At 40.6% G+C, this 18,448-nt stretch overlaps 1 protein-coding gene across 1 annotated transcript in view; it reads right to left on the bottom strand.

Annotated features, from left to right (window-relative positions):
* Positions 1–997: 997 nt before the first annotated feature.
* The window catches only part of Map3k5 (mitogen-activated protein kinase kinase kinase 5), a gene marked incomplete in the record, with an annotated part of 214,421 nt that continues 196,970 nt past the window's right edge, over positions 998–18,448 (bottom strand). Inside the window, 5 exon segments of the mRNA XM_005390462.2 lie at positions 998–1,953; positions 2,599–2,675; positions 4,177–4,289; positions 5,177–5,289; positions 10,787–11,030. Coding sequence (XP_005390519.1) covers positions 1,893–1,953; positions 2,599–2,675; positions 4,177–4,289; positions 5,177–5,289; positions 10,787–11,030 — 608 coding nt within the window.

Here is an 18,448-nt window from a genome sequence, read left to right as displayed (position 1 = left end):
GGACTTGGGATTAAACTGGGGGCATGACACATGCAAGGCAAGTGTTGTCCTATGAACTGTACCAGCCCAGATGGCATCAACACTGTTAAAAAGCACTATGTCATTTACCATGGAGCTGGTTTAGAATTCCTGGTCTAGACTGATGCTAAGGGTCTTCCCATTGTGAATCTGTCATGAGCGTTGATCTACAATGGAACTGCCTTCTTTTGTGACTGAGACACAAAATGTTGCTAACACACTGATGATGTTGGTCTGGGGATGTATTATGAATCATGTAGGCACAGAGGGACATCTGCCCCCTGACAGGGTAGGAGAAAGATTCTAAGGAAAGGCCCTCATTAAAGAATTGGTTGTAAATGGGTAGCTTGAGCCTCTGTATAAAAAGAAGCACTTAAGACACTGGAATTAGTGAGATGAACTGTAGCTTCGTAAAGACAGTATCCTGTATTTCAGGAGGAGTCAAATAACATAACATTGAATTTATACCTTACTTGCTTTGAAATTTCCACACAGGATGTAAGAGGCAACTATCCTTCAGATTAGTATTTAAGAAAAGATAGAGCGGTGTTGTTGCAAATGTCAAATGAGAAAATATTTGGAGAATATTTTTATACTGTGATGCAATATAAAATATATTGTACCTTGGTTTTTACATTGAAATAAAAATGGCTCCTGTTTTGGCAAAGACTGTTCCTGTATGGGTTGAGTCATGATACACAAACAGTTCTATGTTACTTTTAGCCTGTGTAATAAACAGGTTCTTCTGTATGTAAGAAATGTGTTTATTTTATTTATCCATCTATGAGCTTCGGACTCTATACTATTAACATGGGTAGACTCATAAAAATATATGACATTCAGCTCAAAATAAAAATATTTCTCCCACATATGAGAACTACATTAAAGAAACAGAAATGCGGGTGTTCTCCATGAGAGTGTTGTTTGAAGACAGCTTAAGATACATAATTGTCCTTCAAGATGAATGGGGGCTTTGAGACAGTACTATCATTTTCCTTTATTCTCTTTTTCTGTCATCCTTTCTCTATTGGGGGACACTTTGGATATCAATTGTCCTCTGAGTGGAAGATGGATTCTACTTAATGTTAGAGTTGAAAAAACAACTAGAAATTTGACACAGTTGTTTACTGAGGTGGCCAGAACAAAATAAGAATTCTTTGGAATTTCTCAAAGCACTATGTTGGGAATCTCTTTACTTTTTAAGAGCAAGTATGACACAATGGATAGCTTTAGAACAAGCTAACATTACTATCATCCAGGCATGTGCAACTGGTGCAGTTCAGTAGTACACGAACAACTCAAACACACACATGACAGGCCAGAAATTTAAATTACAAAATACAGTCAATATTACAGTTCATACAGAGAGTAAAAACCGCTGCTCTCAGATTCTGCACACTTAAAAAAAACAAACTTTATACAATAATTGAAATTATGCATTTCTACTCGGATTCTTCGGGCGTATCACAAACACACGTAACCCCAGGAGTTGTGGTCACATGTTGGTTCCATTCCAGTGGTACACGGTCACATGAAATGTTGTACGTTTTGTGTGAAATAAACAATTGGCTGAAGTGTAATCGCTGCTGAGTTAAAAATACCTCCATCAAAATGGTTAGACTAAAATAATCCTCAACATTAGAATTCTAATTAGGATTATTTTGAGAGTCTTTATGAAGAGTCCTTAAGAACTGTAGAAATAGAAGCAGTTAGGAAATTTCAGTGTGTTTTGTCTATTTTTTTTACACAAGAGTAAACAAATACTGGATTTAAAGTGCAGCTTCTTCCTTCTCTCCATTCAGTTCTCCTTCCCCCCGAAGATCAGTTCCGTATTGATTTTCAGAATCTCCCCCGAAGATTAAGTTGCACGACAGTCAGGTGCGTTTGTTTCGAAAGTCGATAATGGCCTTCCACAGTGTGCACAGCATCCCTCCCCTGGTACAGACACGGGAACACAGAGAAGGGAACATTGTACTTAAACGCTGCCCTTGAAACAGAAAAGCGACTTCTTAGCTTTCAGTTGCTTGGGTCAGAACAGGAAGATCCCAGCGTCCTATCAGTTCTCATGTAACTTTCTGTACACATTTTGTCATCATCCCTTTATTCCGTTCCCGTCCACTCCCACAGACTGCCAGGCTCCCAAACACCATTTTAGATTTTCAGTATTTTTGAAATGCACCTTTATAGATGGAGGTGTAATAATGACAGATATGCTTCACTTGGTAGAGAAAACTACAGAAATTGTATCAGATCACACCAGCCCCTTTTCATAACTATTTCTAAAAAGGATGAGACAATCATGAACTAAATTCCAGTGTTTACAGCCGTCTTGGAATATCTACATGGTCTTAGTCTGTATATTAGTCAAGAAAATTCTTCTAGGTGATTTTCACTTATATACAAATACTGCTTATTAGAGCATTCAAAAATAGGCTGGCCAATTAAAGTGACCCAGAGTGGCTGCACACCAAAGCGCTCTGCCTAGGAGCGCAGTGCTGCATATCCAGCCCAGCAGGAACCTGGACTCCCTTGTATCAGTGCTCTTTCCATCGTGCAACTGCATAGAAAGAAGAGTGGTACCTTAGTCTCAGGCATTTTAGATCATCACGTGTAACATAGTACAGAACATCCACTAGTGTATAATCCTCAGCCAGAAACTGTAAAGAAAGTAAAACATACGCAAAAGTAAGATGTTTTATCTATCTCATGTATAATACACAACATCGTGAACACTAGAAGTAAATCTCAAAGGAAATCCACTAAAAACATAATCTTCTGGAATTAATAGAGGAAAGACCTCTTTACTATAAAATAATGCCAAAGAAGTGCACCCAAATGACTTCCAAATGCATAAAGATTACAAGTGACACAGAATGTCTGGATGGGCTTCCAGTGAACAGATAAGTTTCACTTGAAATTACACCTGTTGTTCTTAAGCAAATGTTTGTGTTAAGAGGTTTGGTGCCACATAGCTTTTTTCTCAAGGGGATGAAATGTTCCTGGAAATCTGCTGTTTATATTTAGTCTCTAGATTTATTTTTTCACAGTTTAAAAGAGACATTCTTATAATTCACTGCAAAATCAGAGTTCTGAATTTAAACTGAAGCCTTTAATTTTAAATCCAATAAAAAAGCACCTATTTAGTGTATAGCTAATTACTACCCCTTAATTGTGACCTGAGTCCAAGTTAGAGGAATAAATATTTTGGAAGACTTGCCTGGATGCATTATTTTCCATTGCCAAAGGAGTTGTTTCAATTTAGTTAGCAGCAATTTATTAAATGTGGATTTTCAAGGAGACCTACATTATATTTAGTGGTCCAAGAGATCATCAAGTGAAGGGCAAAGATATCTTTTGGTTATTTTAAAAATTTAAATATAAACTGAAATAACATTAGGAGGTTTTTCCTGTCAAAAAGATCACCTCTTAATTTCTGCATGTGTTTATATAATCTTAATCTATAAATTTTTTCATGCTAAGTATAGAAGTCTATAATGACCAGAGAGAAATTAGGTTATTGCAGACATAATATGGTTTGTACAGAAAATATAGTTGACATAAATTTACCAACTAGATCTATTTTATTAAGTAGCAATAAATAACTGCTGCCCCAGGAGTCTACTAATATTGGAAGAGAATTAGAAATTTAGCAAAAGAAATAACTAGCAGCAGAATAACTTTTTATCTTTTGGTTCTGTCTTGATTTTTTTCATTTTTATTTTCAATTTAAAAAATTGAAAACCTTAGAGGCTGTGGACAAAAATGCGTTTGCCTGCCTCTTTGTCAATCCCACCTCGAAATCATCTTCTCCTTCTCTGACCACCCCCAAACACACATCCAGGCAGCCTTGTTTATTTCTACGTATCCTGCTAGATTTACCAGTCACTTTCTCAGAGGACCTTCCCCAAGCTTTCCCACTCTCTCGGAACACTGGAAACCTTTCCTTCATGGAATTTGCCACTGTGTAATTATGTATTTTATCTGTAGAATATCCAGTTATTGTCTGCCTGCCCTGGTCTGCAAACAGGAGGTCAGGGCTGGCTCAGGTTTGCTCCCCAGTGTATCCCCTGTGCCTGGAAGGCTCCCTGGCACACAGCAGGCACGCAACATTCTGAAACAAATTGAAAGAAGGCGAGTCCCACAGATAGTTTTCTGTACCCGACTGATAGTGTCTTCATCGGCTCCATTTTCTCTCAGCCAGCCTATGAGCTTGGAATCTTCAGCGTTTGTGCCTGTAGAGTTCAGCTGACACGCTGGCAACCCAGGGATAGCTAGAACCGAATTTGGGGGTGACATTCTTAGCTTTGTCTCACAGTCCACAGACATTTACAGGCCCCTAAAAAGATTTCACTCTAGCAGAGACTAGTTATAGAAATAATTGAGATTGGCGATATAAATGATAAGTAAAGAAAACGAGACTGGTTAATCCACTAGTAAACAAGGAGTCGGAGGCAATAAAGTAGTGATACTCCCACTTTGAACTTTCATATCGATTTTGTAGTTTCTTGTAATAATCTTTGTGTACCAAAATTGTGCTTTGTGCTTTTCATGTAACAAAGATGAACATAGCAAAGAATTACAAAATTATAATATTTTTCACTATTTGTGCTAATATGCAAGGACTCCACACAAATGACTATTTTCCTCAAAATGGGTTAAATAAGATTCTCTAAAGATTATCTTTCGCCCGCAGTTTCTCATAGATTTCTTCAAAGTTTCTAACGTATTACTTTTTTTTAAATTGCTACATCCCTGTTCGGTTTAAGCCTCTTCAAATTGTACTGGGGAAAGCTAGAATACAATGAATACAAATGCAAAATAATATTTTATTAATAGTATTATTTCATTCTAGTAATCTCATTGTGATATCTTTAAAAAGAAATAATGGCTAAGTGGAAAGCCCTAATATGCAGATAATTTCAATAATATATAATTTCAGAAAAAGTAACTACGAATTGTCCATTTTTACCACACTCCTAAGAAATGGTAATTTACTACAGTTAAAAATTGAGTTTTTAAAAAAGTAATCCCCGCTTGTCATTGTGGTGTAAGGGACAGAGGCTAAATAAGCCATGAAATATAAAGCTGCCTGCTGGCCTTCTCAGCTTTTTGTGCAGCCTGGTTGAACAATATTACTTTGAAATTTCCTGCTATTCACCTATTGGCTGGGACTTAAGCTTCAGGTGTTTAATTTCTTGGTCTTTTTCTTCAATAGCTTGGTGAAGGAGGGCTTGTAATTCTTTCTCTTTCCGAACCAATTCTTCCAGTAATCTGTAGAGGAAAATTATATTGGTTGATAGGTTAATAAAGCTGAAGCCGACACACAGCGATCCTCTAGATATGGGCTTCTCAAGCTACAAAGACCACAAACACCCCTGGGATTTTACAGAAACAAAGACTGTGTTCCAGCAGCTCTGGGGCGAGGTAAGAGACTGCCTATGTAACAGGAACCCAAGAAGCACTGACGCTGCAGATCCACAAAGCACCTCCCACCTCCAGTAGGAAAGTCACCCCACCCCTCCACTTCCCATCCAGTGGCAAAAATCTCGAAGACTCTGTGCTTCCAGGCAAAGATTCAAAACCTCCATTCCAGATGGTCTGTCAAAATCTTCAGAGATATTATTCTACTTTTCATGACCATAGATGTCCAAAACATAAATATGAGATATTAACAGACTGACATTCTGCATGCATGGCCCCTCATAAAAGTTGGTAAAGATGGATAATATCATAATCAGGGCAAAGTAGAAAGGTAATTGCTTTTATTTAACCGTGAGATGGGAGAACTAGCTCTAAGTGAGGCTGCCAACAACACCTCGTGTATGGCAAGTGCTCAGTAAATGCTGCTGAAACTGTGGTCGTGACTCCTGTTGTTTTCTCACTGGAAGTGGCTAAGGTTAGTGAAGTGGCTAAAAGGACAGCTGTGTTTCTGCGACACTGAGTTCCTAGTTGGTATCTGATGCTATCTCCAAAAACAAGGAGAAACTGTGATACTCATGACATAGTTCTTGCCCAAGGAAGGTTCATTATGTAACTGAGAACCAAATGGTAACCTACTCACCTTGTCCAAGACTGCTTCCTGGAAAAAATTATCCGTACTATGAAAAGAGATGTGGTATTGCTTAGTAGCTTGGATTCAGAATCTCTCTCTCTCTTTTTCATATATATATATGTTTTAGTTTTTGAGACACGGTCTCACTATGTAATCATGGCCAGCCTTGAACTTGCTTTGTAGCCCAAATTGGCCTTGAACTCACAGTTCTCTTGCCTCGTCCTCCTGAAGGCTGGGACTACAGGCATGCACCATCATACATGATTTAAAAATATATTATTAATTAGATGATGAGGATAAATTATTGTGTACCTACCTATAGCGCTTAACAAGCTATCCTTGTTTCATTTTCTTTCTTTCTTTTTTGTTTTTTTGAGACAGGGTCTTGCTACACAGTTCAGGCGGGCCTTGAGCTCACTATGTAGTCCAGGGGGCCCTCGAACGAACTCAGGTGATCCTCTTGCCTAAGCCTCCCAAGTGCTGGGATTACAGGTGTGTGCCACCATACCTGGCTGTTTCATTTTCTTGTTGAAAGATCTGACTCAGGACCATGTCCTATATAGAAATTTATTTCTGCTCCAGGTGGCATGCTCTGAGGGCCGCAAAGTACAAATGAAGGCTATATCTGGGTTGCACCCTGCTTCAGCCATGCATTTCCTATGTCAACCTTGGACAAATTACCTGGTGCCTCTGGGCTTCAGTATGCATATTTGTAAAAAAGAACAGGAAAACTTCTGGAAAGGATTACCATCATCATTAAATGAGATGACACGGGTACAGTGCTAAGCAGTGCCTGGACTTTACTAAGGACTATTACGTGCCCTGCTGCAGTTTCAGGCTCTACAAAAGAGCCTTCCCACGGCTCAGGCTGGGTTCCTGTCCTGACTCCCAAGCTCTACCCTGCTCCCACAGCACATAAAGAGGAGGCCGTTAGGAAGGAGAAGGGATCACAATAGAGTAGGTAGTAGGGATGGGACAAAGGAAAATACACTGAGGAGAGGCAGACAGGGAAGGTGGGCTGAGGACAGGCAAACAAAGACAGCTGCAGAGCTAACGGGATGAACAATTAGATGGATCAAGCAGTATGAACTGACAGCAGAAGGAGGAAGCGGAGGGCTAGAGGAAGATGTTCTACTTCAATAGGAATGATATCCGAAGAAGTGGATAGCAAGTGCTACAAGAATTTTTAAGTTGGCAACTTTTTGGACTGGTGTATATTTTTGTCCACCTTGCTAATTTACATGTATGGAACTGTGATGGCATATTCTTACTGTTTTGTCACAGAACATGGGCAATTTCTAGAATTTAACATATGTTTATCTAGGCTGCATAGTTCCTCTTTATCTTTAAAAGCCAAACTTAACACTGGAGGCACAGTATTGATAGGCTACCTCATTTGACCCAATCTAGCTCTTAAAATTCTTTAAGTCTATATCCAATTCATCAATTTTAGTTTTATTTTGTATGAAAGTCAGTAGGGAGATATTCTGTAATGAGGGTGCATGTCTGGAAATGTATGGCAAGGATTTACCAGGAGGTCATTTTTTTGTAACTCAGATGAGTGAGGCTGGTAAGGTAGGTTAATAGGTAATTACAGACTCTCTGGATAAGAAATCAAAACAACTAATCAGCTCTTTCTGAGTTAGGCTTTAATAATGTTCCTGCCTTTCCTTTGTGTGAAGTGAATTTTCAGAACATTTTATGTGAGCCATGGTTTTTAATAGAAATAAAACACACATTCTAAAACTATTTTATTACTTTCTGTCATTTAGAATTATTGATTTTCTAATAATCAAGAGCTGGATAAACCTGACATTTTGATCAGTGATTATCCTAACTATTCTAAGCTTAAATTATTATTATTTATGGTGCTGGGGATTGAACCAAGGGGTGTTCTACCACTAAAATACGTTCTGGGGGGGCTGGGGATTTAGCTCAGCGGCAAAGCGCCTGCCTCGCAAGTGCAAGGTCGTGAGTTCGGTTCCGGTACCGGAGAAAAACCAAAAAAAACAAACAAACAAACAAAAAAAAACGTTCTGGGCCATTTTTAATTTTTATTTTGAGACAGGGTCTTGCTAAATTGCTTAGGCTAGCCTTGAACTTGCAAGCCTTCTGCGCACACCACTATGCCCAGAACATGCCTAAAATTCTTAACGTGAGATACAACCTTTCCTTAAAACATACTCACATTTCCTCTAGATTCATTCTGCAAGACATACACTTTTATATCTCAAGTAATATTCAGCTGAAAATTACAAGGACCAATACAGACACCTCTGGTCCCTGATTTCAGTGGCTCAGTGCTGGAACTAAACCAGTGCTCTTTCTTCAACACTGTGTCAAGGAAATGTTGTGTTTCATCTTACTTTTCTGAGGGTGACGGAGGAGATATGGGAGACGCTACTAAAAGAATGTAAAATGTCAATAATCCTATAGACTTCAGATTTAACTGTAAATAAGAGGAGAAAACTCATAAATGTGTGGACTATGAGGGAGACTGTAGTTAGGTACTAAAGTAGTAAAGGAAGGCAGCAAATCCCAGTTCTCTCAGCAGAGAAGGACTCCAAGGCAGGACGCCAGCTGGGGCTGAGAGCCTCGGAAGAGAAAAGTAAAGATGCCAAGAAAGTGGCTGGAGAAGAGTGGCCCTTGGGGACAGCAGATGGCACAAGCACAGGGACAGAAGGCAGAGCCAGGTGGCAAACAGAAGGCCAATCAAATGGGCGAAGGAGAGAAAGGAACAGAGTACACATCCAGGCTGCAGTCAGAGAGGCAGGTCCTGTTGACACAGCCAGGGTGTGTAGAAGGGTGGTTTCGGGGCCAGGGAAGCAGACAGACCAGCTCTTTAGTAAACAAAGCAGCTTTACTGTCTGTATAATTCTGACTAGAAACTGGGGTCAGGAACTCTTCCACAAAGCAGTACATGTATTAAAAAAAAAAAAAAAAAACCCTCCACATAGGAGTAGGTAACAGAGAAAACTAAAAAGCAGTGACTAAGGGTAGCACCTAACACAATGGATAGGTACTAAAATTAAACTATTGCTTGAGCAGTGCAAGAATGAGAAACACCAACATTTAGATGAAATCTCAGAACCCACCCAGACTCTTTGTTCCCAAGCAGTAGAGATGGTAAGTAATGATCAGGATTCAGAGGATAAGCCTGGGATATGAAAGGCAGAGAGCTAATTTCCCTTTATTAAAAAAGACAGTTCTATGCAAACCACAGAGATAGGTATATGTAGATTTACTTGATCATGCAACCAAAATTCACATTCCTGAATACAGAATGGGCTTTCTACTAAGTCTGGCATTTAAACCTAAGTTTATTTTATTTTTTGGTACCAGAAATTGAACTCATGAGCTTGCATTTGCCAGGCAGGCGCCGTGCAGCTGAGCTACATCCCCAGCTCTTAAGCCTAACTTTAAAAACCTAAATTTATGACTAGAAGTCAGGTATTTTTTATCTCCTTAGTGAGCAACTAAAATTTTCACCTAAGATCTCTAAATATTTAAATAATATTTATTGATTCACCAAAGAAGAAAAAAAAAGTTTTCACTGCAAGCCTAGAGCCATAAAATCAGTTTCCTACATCAGCGGTACTCAGCACAGGAAGCTATAAATCGTAGAGTCAAACCCCGAGCTATGGGGACATCTGCGAAGAACAGGAAGTATTTACTGTTCTGTTTTGTTTTTTTGGGTTTTTCTCCGGTACCGGGAACCGAACTCACGGCCTTGCACTTGCCAGGCAGGTGCTTTTGCCGCTGAGCTAAGTCCCCAGCCCCTACTGTTCACTTAATAACCTGATCGTGTGGGTTTCACGCTACCAAATTCTCAAAGACAAACTAAACTCCAGATATGTCACGGCACATTAAAAATAGAATAGAATAATAAATGCAGTCAATTATCATCATTCCAAGGTTTTAAAGTACAAAGTTAGTTTTGTCCCCTCAAGTACAGAATCTTCCTGCCTCTCCTAAAAGACGCTGATATTCCAAACCATGGGCTTGTAAGAACACAGGCTTTCTGTTTTGTCTTTCGGCTATCATCTTGAAAGAACATGCTGCTCCAGGTCTATGCACAACTGAGGGTACCAGTCACATCCTCTGCAAATTTCAGGGCAGGGGAAAGCAAGCTGCAAAGAAATGGGGCTGAGGACGGCTTCAAGGGTGGAGGCAGAAAGGGGCATTTGGAAAAATGACACTAACATAAAGCTCTCTGGTTTTATAAAGAAAAGCACTAAACCAAGTTTATACAAATGGGATCATATTTTGTTTGTCTGTTTGGGGGGGGCAGTGGGGACTGAACCCAGGCCTTGTGACGACAGGCAAGCACTGTATCACTGAGTTACACCCCCAGGCTAGGAATCATATTTTGTGTGTTCTGTGATCAGACTTTTTTTTTTTTTTGGTACCAGAAATCAAACTCAGCACCTTGTGCTTGCCCACCAGGTGCTGTGCTGCTGAGCTATATCCCCAGCCCAAGTAACTAAGTTACCATCTTTTTTTTTGAGACAAGGTCTCACTATGCAGTTCAGGCTGTCCTTGAGCTCATTTTGTAGGTGAGGCTGGTCTTGAACTTGCAACAATCCTCCTGCCTCAGCCTCCCGAGTGCTGGGATTGCAGGCATGTGCCGCCACACCCAGCCTCAGAGTTTTAAAGTAGCCCAAAACACATATAATCTTACAGAAGTAAAAAAACAAGCTCATGCCAGCACATTACCTATTAGTTTCTATTTTCATCCTTCCAAGCTGCACATTCAGCGATCGGTGAGCACTCTGAGAATCATGGGACACAGTGGAGCTGAGTGTGCTCACCCCCGAGGTGGCCACAGCATCTTCAATGATGGCTTGGGGTCTTCGGACTGTTTGATTGGAAGGTGGTTCCTCATGCTCATCCTCTACATCCAAGTCTTCTGGGTCAGCGGTGTCACTCTCTGATGCAAGGCTAAAATGTGGTCTCAGTTCTGTTTGGAATGATATTAACAATTGTATTAATAAAATACAACCAATTCATGTCTTAAGATATAACGACCAGGCTGGGTGCAATGGCACACATCTATCATCCCCACCTTCTCAAGGGGCTGGGGTAACTGGATTGAAAGCTCAAGGCCTGCCCTGACAACTCTGCGAAACCCTGTCTCAAAATAAAAATAAAAGGGCCGGGAATGTAGCTCAGTGGGAGAGCACCCTGGATTCAACTGTGTATAAAAAAATTAATGCTCTTGCTATCAACAAAATATTTATTCCAAACTGTTATTCCAAAAGAAATGACGATGGATTTTTGTACGGTATTCAGATTTGTTTTCCCAGTGGGTTTCTAAGATTCAAAGGCTATAGAAACTCAGAATGGTCTCATTCAAACAGAACTGCTCTTATTACAGGCAAGATATGTAGAGAAAACGCTAAAATCTGAAAGAAAGATAGTGAAGTAAGAACTCACTGAAAATATAAAAAAATTGCTTGCACAAGTCATATTCATTTTTAGATTGTATAACATCTGGCAACTATTAAGTTGCTTGAAATTAGGAAACTGAAATATACAGAGACTACAGAGACAAAAGTAAATACAAAGAATGTTCCCCTCCCTGTAACATTCGAAATGTAAAGGGATATAGGGCAGATGCTAAAAGTATCACACATTACATTTACATTCACGTTATTAAGACCGTTTGTCTTTGACAGCTCGGTCAATTTTTAGTGTGTTTCCTACTCTAAACTGTTGACCAAGCATTGGCATTTGAAGTGCAAAAGTTCTAAGTCTCCAGCTTTAACACACTGGACAACATGAGTTTACCTGCAAGTCACTTCAGAATTTGGATGTTATCTTTCCATAGAAAAAGAGTATATATGTTCCTTAGGTCCTCAACCAGGTCCAGGAAAAGGAATGTTATTCATAATGGAAGAGAAACCAGGGTAGCATAAATACTAGATTTTGACATCTCATGCTCTGGCAGATGGGACTTTTGCTGGATCAAAAGATAAACTCTCTAGAAGAAAAGTGAAGGGAGACCAGCCCACCACTCCAGCATGGCCAGGTCACAGACGGTATGCTATCCAAACCCTCTAGCTTACTCTCTGCCCTCACCTTACTTGCCCTTGGCACAGTATTTCCCTTCTAAATCTTTGGCTACTACTTCTCTTCCTCAAACTTTTTGGCTACTGCTCTCCCCTTAAAAGCTGAAATTCTACCTTTCACCTTTTTATGTTTTTACTTATTCTTCATAGATGATCTCACTGTCCCCTGTGAAGGTCAAGTGCTCCTAATATGTAATAACTTCACACTTCTGGCTGTAATCCTGTTACATCCAGAACCTTCTGGATATTTCTGTGGGGCAGGAACTTAAAATTCAACAATCTAAAGAGAACTCATCATTTTTGCTCGTAACAAAACCACAGTGTCCTCTGGTGCCAACCTTATGCAGCCCTAGCTTCCTTTACTTTTTTTTGGATACCGGAGTTGAATTCAGGACCTCGCACTTGCCAGGCACGTGCTGCACTGCTGAGCTGTATCCCCGGCTCAGCTTCTTTTACGCCTTTTTCCTAAATTAAAACTTTTTTTATTGTGGTTAAAAATGTATCATTTAAAATTGACTATCCTAGCCTATTCCAAGCGTGTAACTCAGCAGTGCTGTGTATTCACAGTGCTGTGTAACCTACCTCTAGGAGTTTTCACCTTCATAACTAAAACAACATCCAACCAGTAGTAATTCCCCATTTTCCCCTCCCATTCAACCTCTAAAAACTGTCACTTTTCTTTCTGTTTCGATGGATGTGACTACTCTAGTTTTTGCATATAAATGGAAATATACAGTATCTGTCTTTTTGTGGCTGGCTTATTTCACTTCACATAATGTACCATGTACCTATTTCCTTCCTAAGGCTCCATAATATTCCACTGTATTTATATATCATATTTGTTTATTTATTTGCTGGTAGACACATGGATTTCTTCCTCCCCTTGGCCACTTTGATAGTGATGCTATGAACAAATAATCTCTTTGAGATCCTGTTTTTAGTTCTTTTGAAAATATATCCAGAAGAGAGATTGGTGATCATATGGTCATTCTTTTCTAAATTTTTTTAGGAGTCATCATACTGTTTTCCCTAGGGATTGTACCATTTTACACCCACTGACAACGCGTAGGTTCCCAGTTTCTCCACAGCCTCACCCTGTGCCTGTTAAGGCTAAACACACTTCATCTCCACTCTGCTTTCTATTCCCCATCCCCCTCTCTCCAAACTCATTTCCTGTTAACCCTATAGTAGGAGTAACTCAGAATCAGCGACTTTAGTTTTGTAAACCTAGGACTTAGTATACGATGGGAGTTAAACATTAAGCTCTTAAAAAAATGTTGGTAAAATAAAAGTTATTCTACTAGGATTATTTGGATTTAGAATGTAATAAAATAACAAAAAAACCTTAAGGATAATTTGAGAATGTATAAATCTAGATAAAATTAGAAGGTGAAATTAGGACTTCAAAAATTTTCTAAAGTTATTCTTAAGTTTCTTTTATGGTTTCTAAACTGAAAATTTTTTCAATAATTTTAGTTTTGGGGCAGGGGATGTAGCTCAGTGCCTGACAAGTGGGAAGCCCTGGCTTTGATTTCCGGTACAAAAAAAAAAAAAAAAATTAGTGTTGTAGTCCTCTTAAATATAATCTCACTTTTGGGGAGGAAAAATGTTTTTGATGTTTATTATATATTTAAATGTCCCCAGACTCTTTAAGTTATCATTTTATATAATCACTAAACAATTATCTCAATTAATTAGAAAAGAAGAAAACTAGAAGTAATGCAATGCTTTGCTATTTTGGTCTTTCACAATAGTTCCCTGAGTATATATAGTCAGATTAGACACTGTAAAATATGCCAATGAAAGATAACATCTGGGCCTGGGCCTGAAAAAAAAAATAATCGAAAGGAGAAAAAGACAAATGCACAGAAGAGCCCCAGGAGCACTGTTGTGGTTTATGTTTAGATGTCCTCCTAAAGTCTCATGCACTCACAGGTGGGGCTTTTGGGAGGAGACTGGATCAGAGGAGTGTGATACTCACCAGCAGATTAGTCCACTGATGAGCTTATAGTTAAATGCAGCTGTCTTAGTTACTTTTCTCATTGCTGAGACAAAATACCTGATGCCTGAAGTTAAAAGGGGAAAGGTTTATTTAGCTCTCAGTTTGTAGCGGTTTCAGTCCACAATCATTGACTGGCTCCAAGGCAGCATGGCACATGGCACATGGCAGAGGGGCATGGCAGTTCATGGTGGCAGGAGACAGCAAAAGCAACCAGAGAGAGGAGAGAGACAGAGAAGCCTCTTTGGTCCCTTATATTGTATACAGGCTACCCAGCCTAGCATGAGTGTAGCACTTACACCCTTATTCCCAGCACTGCACTATGAATCAATCACACACTCGATATTCAGCTACCTCTGAAAAAGCCCACCCCCTCCACGACTGCATGAGGCTTTGGACAGACATCTAGACACAAACCGTAACAGCAGTGTTGGGAGGTGAAGCCTGATTGGAGGAGGTGGTCACTGGGCCATGGGCAGGCAGGGTCTCTCTAACCCCTTCCCCCTTGATTGCACTCTGCTTCCGGATGCCACGCCATGAGATGTTTCTCTTCTGCCACGCAGCCCTGCTTTGGAGCCAGCTGACTATGGACTAAAATCGCTATAAACTGAGATTCAAAATAAACCCTTCCTCCTTTAAACTGTTGAGTGTCAACTACTTTGTCCCAGCAATAAGAAAGTAACTAAGACAAGGACCCAAAAATTGCAGCTGCAAGAACAACTTAATACAGCTAAAACTATCTTACATGTTTCAGGTATAAACTTGGTTTCATATGTCATTCACATGTGCACTGTGACGACAGACAGGATTTTGTGACTTTATCTGTCAACTTGACTAAGACGTTATTTTAGGGTGTGCCTATGAAAAGTACTTCCAAGAGAGATCATCATTTGAATCAGTGCCCTGAGTAAAGAAGATCTATGTCACTAAAGTGGGTAGCGCCGCCTAGTGCACTGACAGCCTGAATTCTTCTCTCTTCTTGACCTGGGCCTGCCCACTTCTCTTGCTCTTGGATACAGTGCTTCTGGTTCTCAAGCCTTCAATCTTGTTCTAGGAGTTACACCACCAGCTCCCGAGGTTTCCAGGCCTTTGGATTTGGAGTGAACTATACCACCAGCTTTCCTGGTTCTGCAGTTTGTAGACAGCAAATCATGGGGCTTCTCAGCTTTCATAATTACACAAGCCAGTTCCCATAATAAACGTTCTATCTATCTATCTATCCACCTACCTACCTATCATTTATCCATCTCTTATCTATCTATCTATCTATCTAGTTCTGTTTCCTTGAAGAATCCTGAATTCCCATAATAAGTCTGCATACATCTATCTATCTATATATCCTATTGGTTTGCTTTCCTTGAAAAATATTGGATTCTGATAATAAATATCTCTCTGATATCCTATGGGTTCTATTTCCTTGAAGAACCCTGACTACCACACACAGGAACTAACGGTGCTAAGGGGTAAATAAAGTGTACTTGCAATGACTAAATCCCTGGCTGGTTTACACCAGACAGATTCTCTGCAGGTTCATGCAGGCTGAGGGAATTAAGTGAGGTTCTGAAAGACAAGCAGGCCTTGGTTTCGGGGTAAAGGTGAGAGTGTTTGAGAGAAAGAAGCTCTAGCAGTAGCTCAGGGTCCTCTAGAAAGGAAAGCAGAGTGAACTCCAGGGAGAGACATGCATCAGGACTAAGACGGGGATTCCGGCGACCTGTAAGGAGTGGATGCACTAAGCCCATATATGGGCAAGTGAAGCTGGGGCATGTTTCCAAAACAGCTCCTATCCCCACCCTGATCCCAAAAGGTTCATTCCAGAGAAAGAACTAGACCAAGTTTCTTCCACAGAGGCTACTTCTGATGCCAAGCGGGACCACACAGCCTGTGAGTACAGCGTACCACACATGCATCAAGCTCCTGGCTTGGTGTGGGAATCCATCGCTGTCAATTTTACATTCATGGGAACAAGCGGCACATGCTTGATTCTTTCTAACAACTGGCAGTAGGACTGAGAGCTCTGAGCAGCTGTAAAGATTATCACTAAGGCAGGAACTGTGCCCACATTATCAGTTCCCCTCGGCACGGCCATCCTGGTCTCTGTGCTCAGCGTTTCTTCATCCGGTCACCCGCAGCCGCCTGTTCCTGAGAAGTAACATCAGACACTTCATGTTGCCAATAATCAAAAGGGTGATTCTTGTTGACAAATGAGAAATCAGTCTGAGAAAAGAACTCCTATGGGACTTACACTGTACTCTCTGTTCTGTGTGCTCTATCTGGAAGTAAGATTTGACTAGGGTTTTTTTGTTGTTCTTGTTTTTACTTTTTATTTTGAAACAATTTTAGAATAACAGAAAAGTTACAAAACAGTACAGAATGCTACTTTATTTCCATCAGCAACTCATCCTAATCTTAGTGTCTTATATACCTTTGGCATTATTATCAAAACCAGGAAATTAGCATTGATAATATTAACAAATCTACAAGACTTACTTAAATTTCACAAGTTTTCCCAGGGATGTCCTTTTCTGATGAAGAATTCCTCAGTGAAGTTAATTTCAGGTCTCCTGAGCCTCTTCCAATCTGACCAGGGTCACTGAGCCTTTTCCAACTTGTGACTACTATTTCTTTGCCTCTCATGACCTTTACCCTTTGGAGGAGAGCTGGTCAGATATTCTGCCCAGGGCCCTTCACTGTAGGTTCACCTGACGTCTTGGAAAGAACCACAGACATGACACTGCTCTTGTCCCAGGACACCATGTCAGGGGTCCTGTGCTGATGTGTCTTGTTTTTAGTGAGGCTTACCTTGACCATGTGGTTAAACAGGGGGTCCGCTAGACCCCTTCATGACCAAGTGACTGTTTTTTGTTCACAGTCAGTATATATCATGTGGGGAGACACTTTGAAGCCATTCCACTATCCTGTTTTTTGTTTTGCTTCCGCTTTTTGAGATAGGGTCTTGCTATGTAGCTCAAAATGGCCTGAAACACTGAACTTCAACTCCAATCCCCCTGCATGCTAATAAGCCCCCAGCATGTTTGGATTCCAGGTGTGTGCTACCACATCTGGTTCTCATCATTCTCTTCTCTAGTCATTTTAGCAGTTGTTGATGGTCTTTGCCTGCAACAATTACTACTTTTGTGTTTGCCTAATGGCAATTTTCTACTTCCCTCCTTCTATCAAATGGAATTCAATTATAATGAAGAGCTGAATTTTCTAGTCTGTGTATTTATTAATTTAACTATTATCTCAGTCTGGACTTGGTATTTATTTTATTCCACCAAATCTCTGTGTTCCAGCACAGCACTACTGGGAGGGAGTGGAACCTTTAAGAAGGGGCCTAGTAGAGTGGGCAACCCAGGACCCCACCACCATTACAGACTGAGTCTCTGCTGCCCTGGCACCTGCAGCAGACAGGAGGTCCTCACTCAGAAGCCCCAGGGACATCTCTGGCTGGGTGGGGCACATGTAGCCCCTCCTTGGGTGCGCCCTGTGCCGAGTGAGTGAGTGCTCCAAGAGCTGCTGTTCCCACAGTTCGAGTCTGTGCTTTACATTCACCTGGACCCCCTAGGGGGTCGCAGGCACGGCAAGTCTGTGGTTGTTACCCAGCCGGCCTGCATCTGGTTCCTGTATGTGTCTTGAACTGACTGGAGACACAGAATCAGGTGGTTCACAAACTGTCGACCCTGCAGTTTGTGTCTGGGTTTTGCCTGTACCCTGAACTGCCTGGTGACATAGGTCCACTGGACCAGGATTGTCACACCAGTGCAACCCAAGTCTGGGCTGTGCATGTGCCCTGAACTACAAGGGGATGCTGGATCAGATGGTCAGCCATCAGCTGACACCAATGCCCACATCTGAGACCGGGGATAACTAGATACAAATCAACAACTGCCGGAAAACCCAAGACTAAGCAGTGCTTCTCAGAGGTCACTCAGGGTCAAACCTGACCAACAGGAAAACTAGGGACACTAGTGGCCTTTGTTGTGCAGCTACTGAAGAGGGAAACAGAGCTTTCTTTATCCAGTAGCAAACATGACAAAACAAAGGACTAAAACACAATCCCTGAACTCCACCCCACTCAGAACAAGTCCAGGAGACATCAACATAGGAGAACTTGGTAAGCACATGCCTGAAATAGCTGAAATGATTGCAATGGAAGTAAAGAAACAACTCCTTAAGGCCTTAGAAGAGATGAGATCAGAAATAATCTCTCAGGCAAAAAATGAAATGACAATAATAATGAAGGAACTGCTCAAAAAGTCTGAAGAAGAAATATATAAGAAAATAGAAGAACAAAGGCAAGGGACAGAA

This window comes from Chinchilla lanigera, unplaced genomic scaffold (genome assembly GCF_000276665.1).
Source record: "Chinchilla lanigera isolate Chin_1 unplaced genomic scaffold, ChiLan1.0 scaffold00038, whole genome shotgun sequence".
NCBI classification, from domain to species: Eukaryota; Metazoa; Chordata; class Mammalia; order Rodentia; family Chinchillidae; genus Chinchilla; species Chinchilla lanigera.
This window is presented reverse-complemented; position numbering and strand designations above follow the sequence as displayed.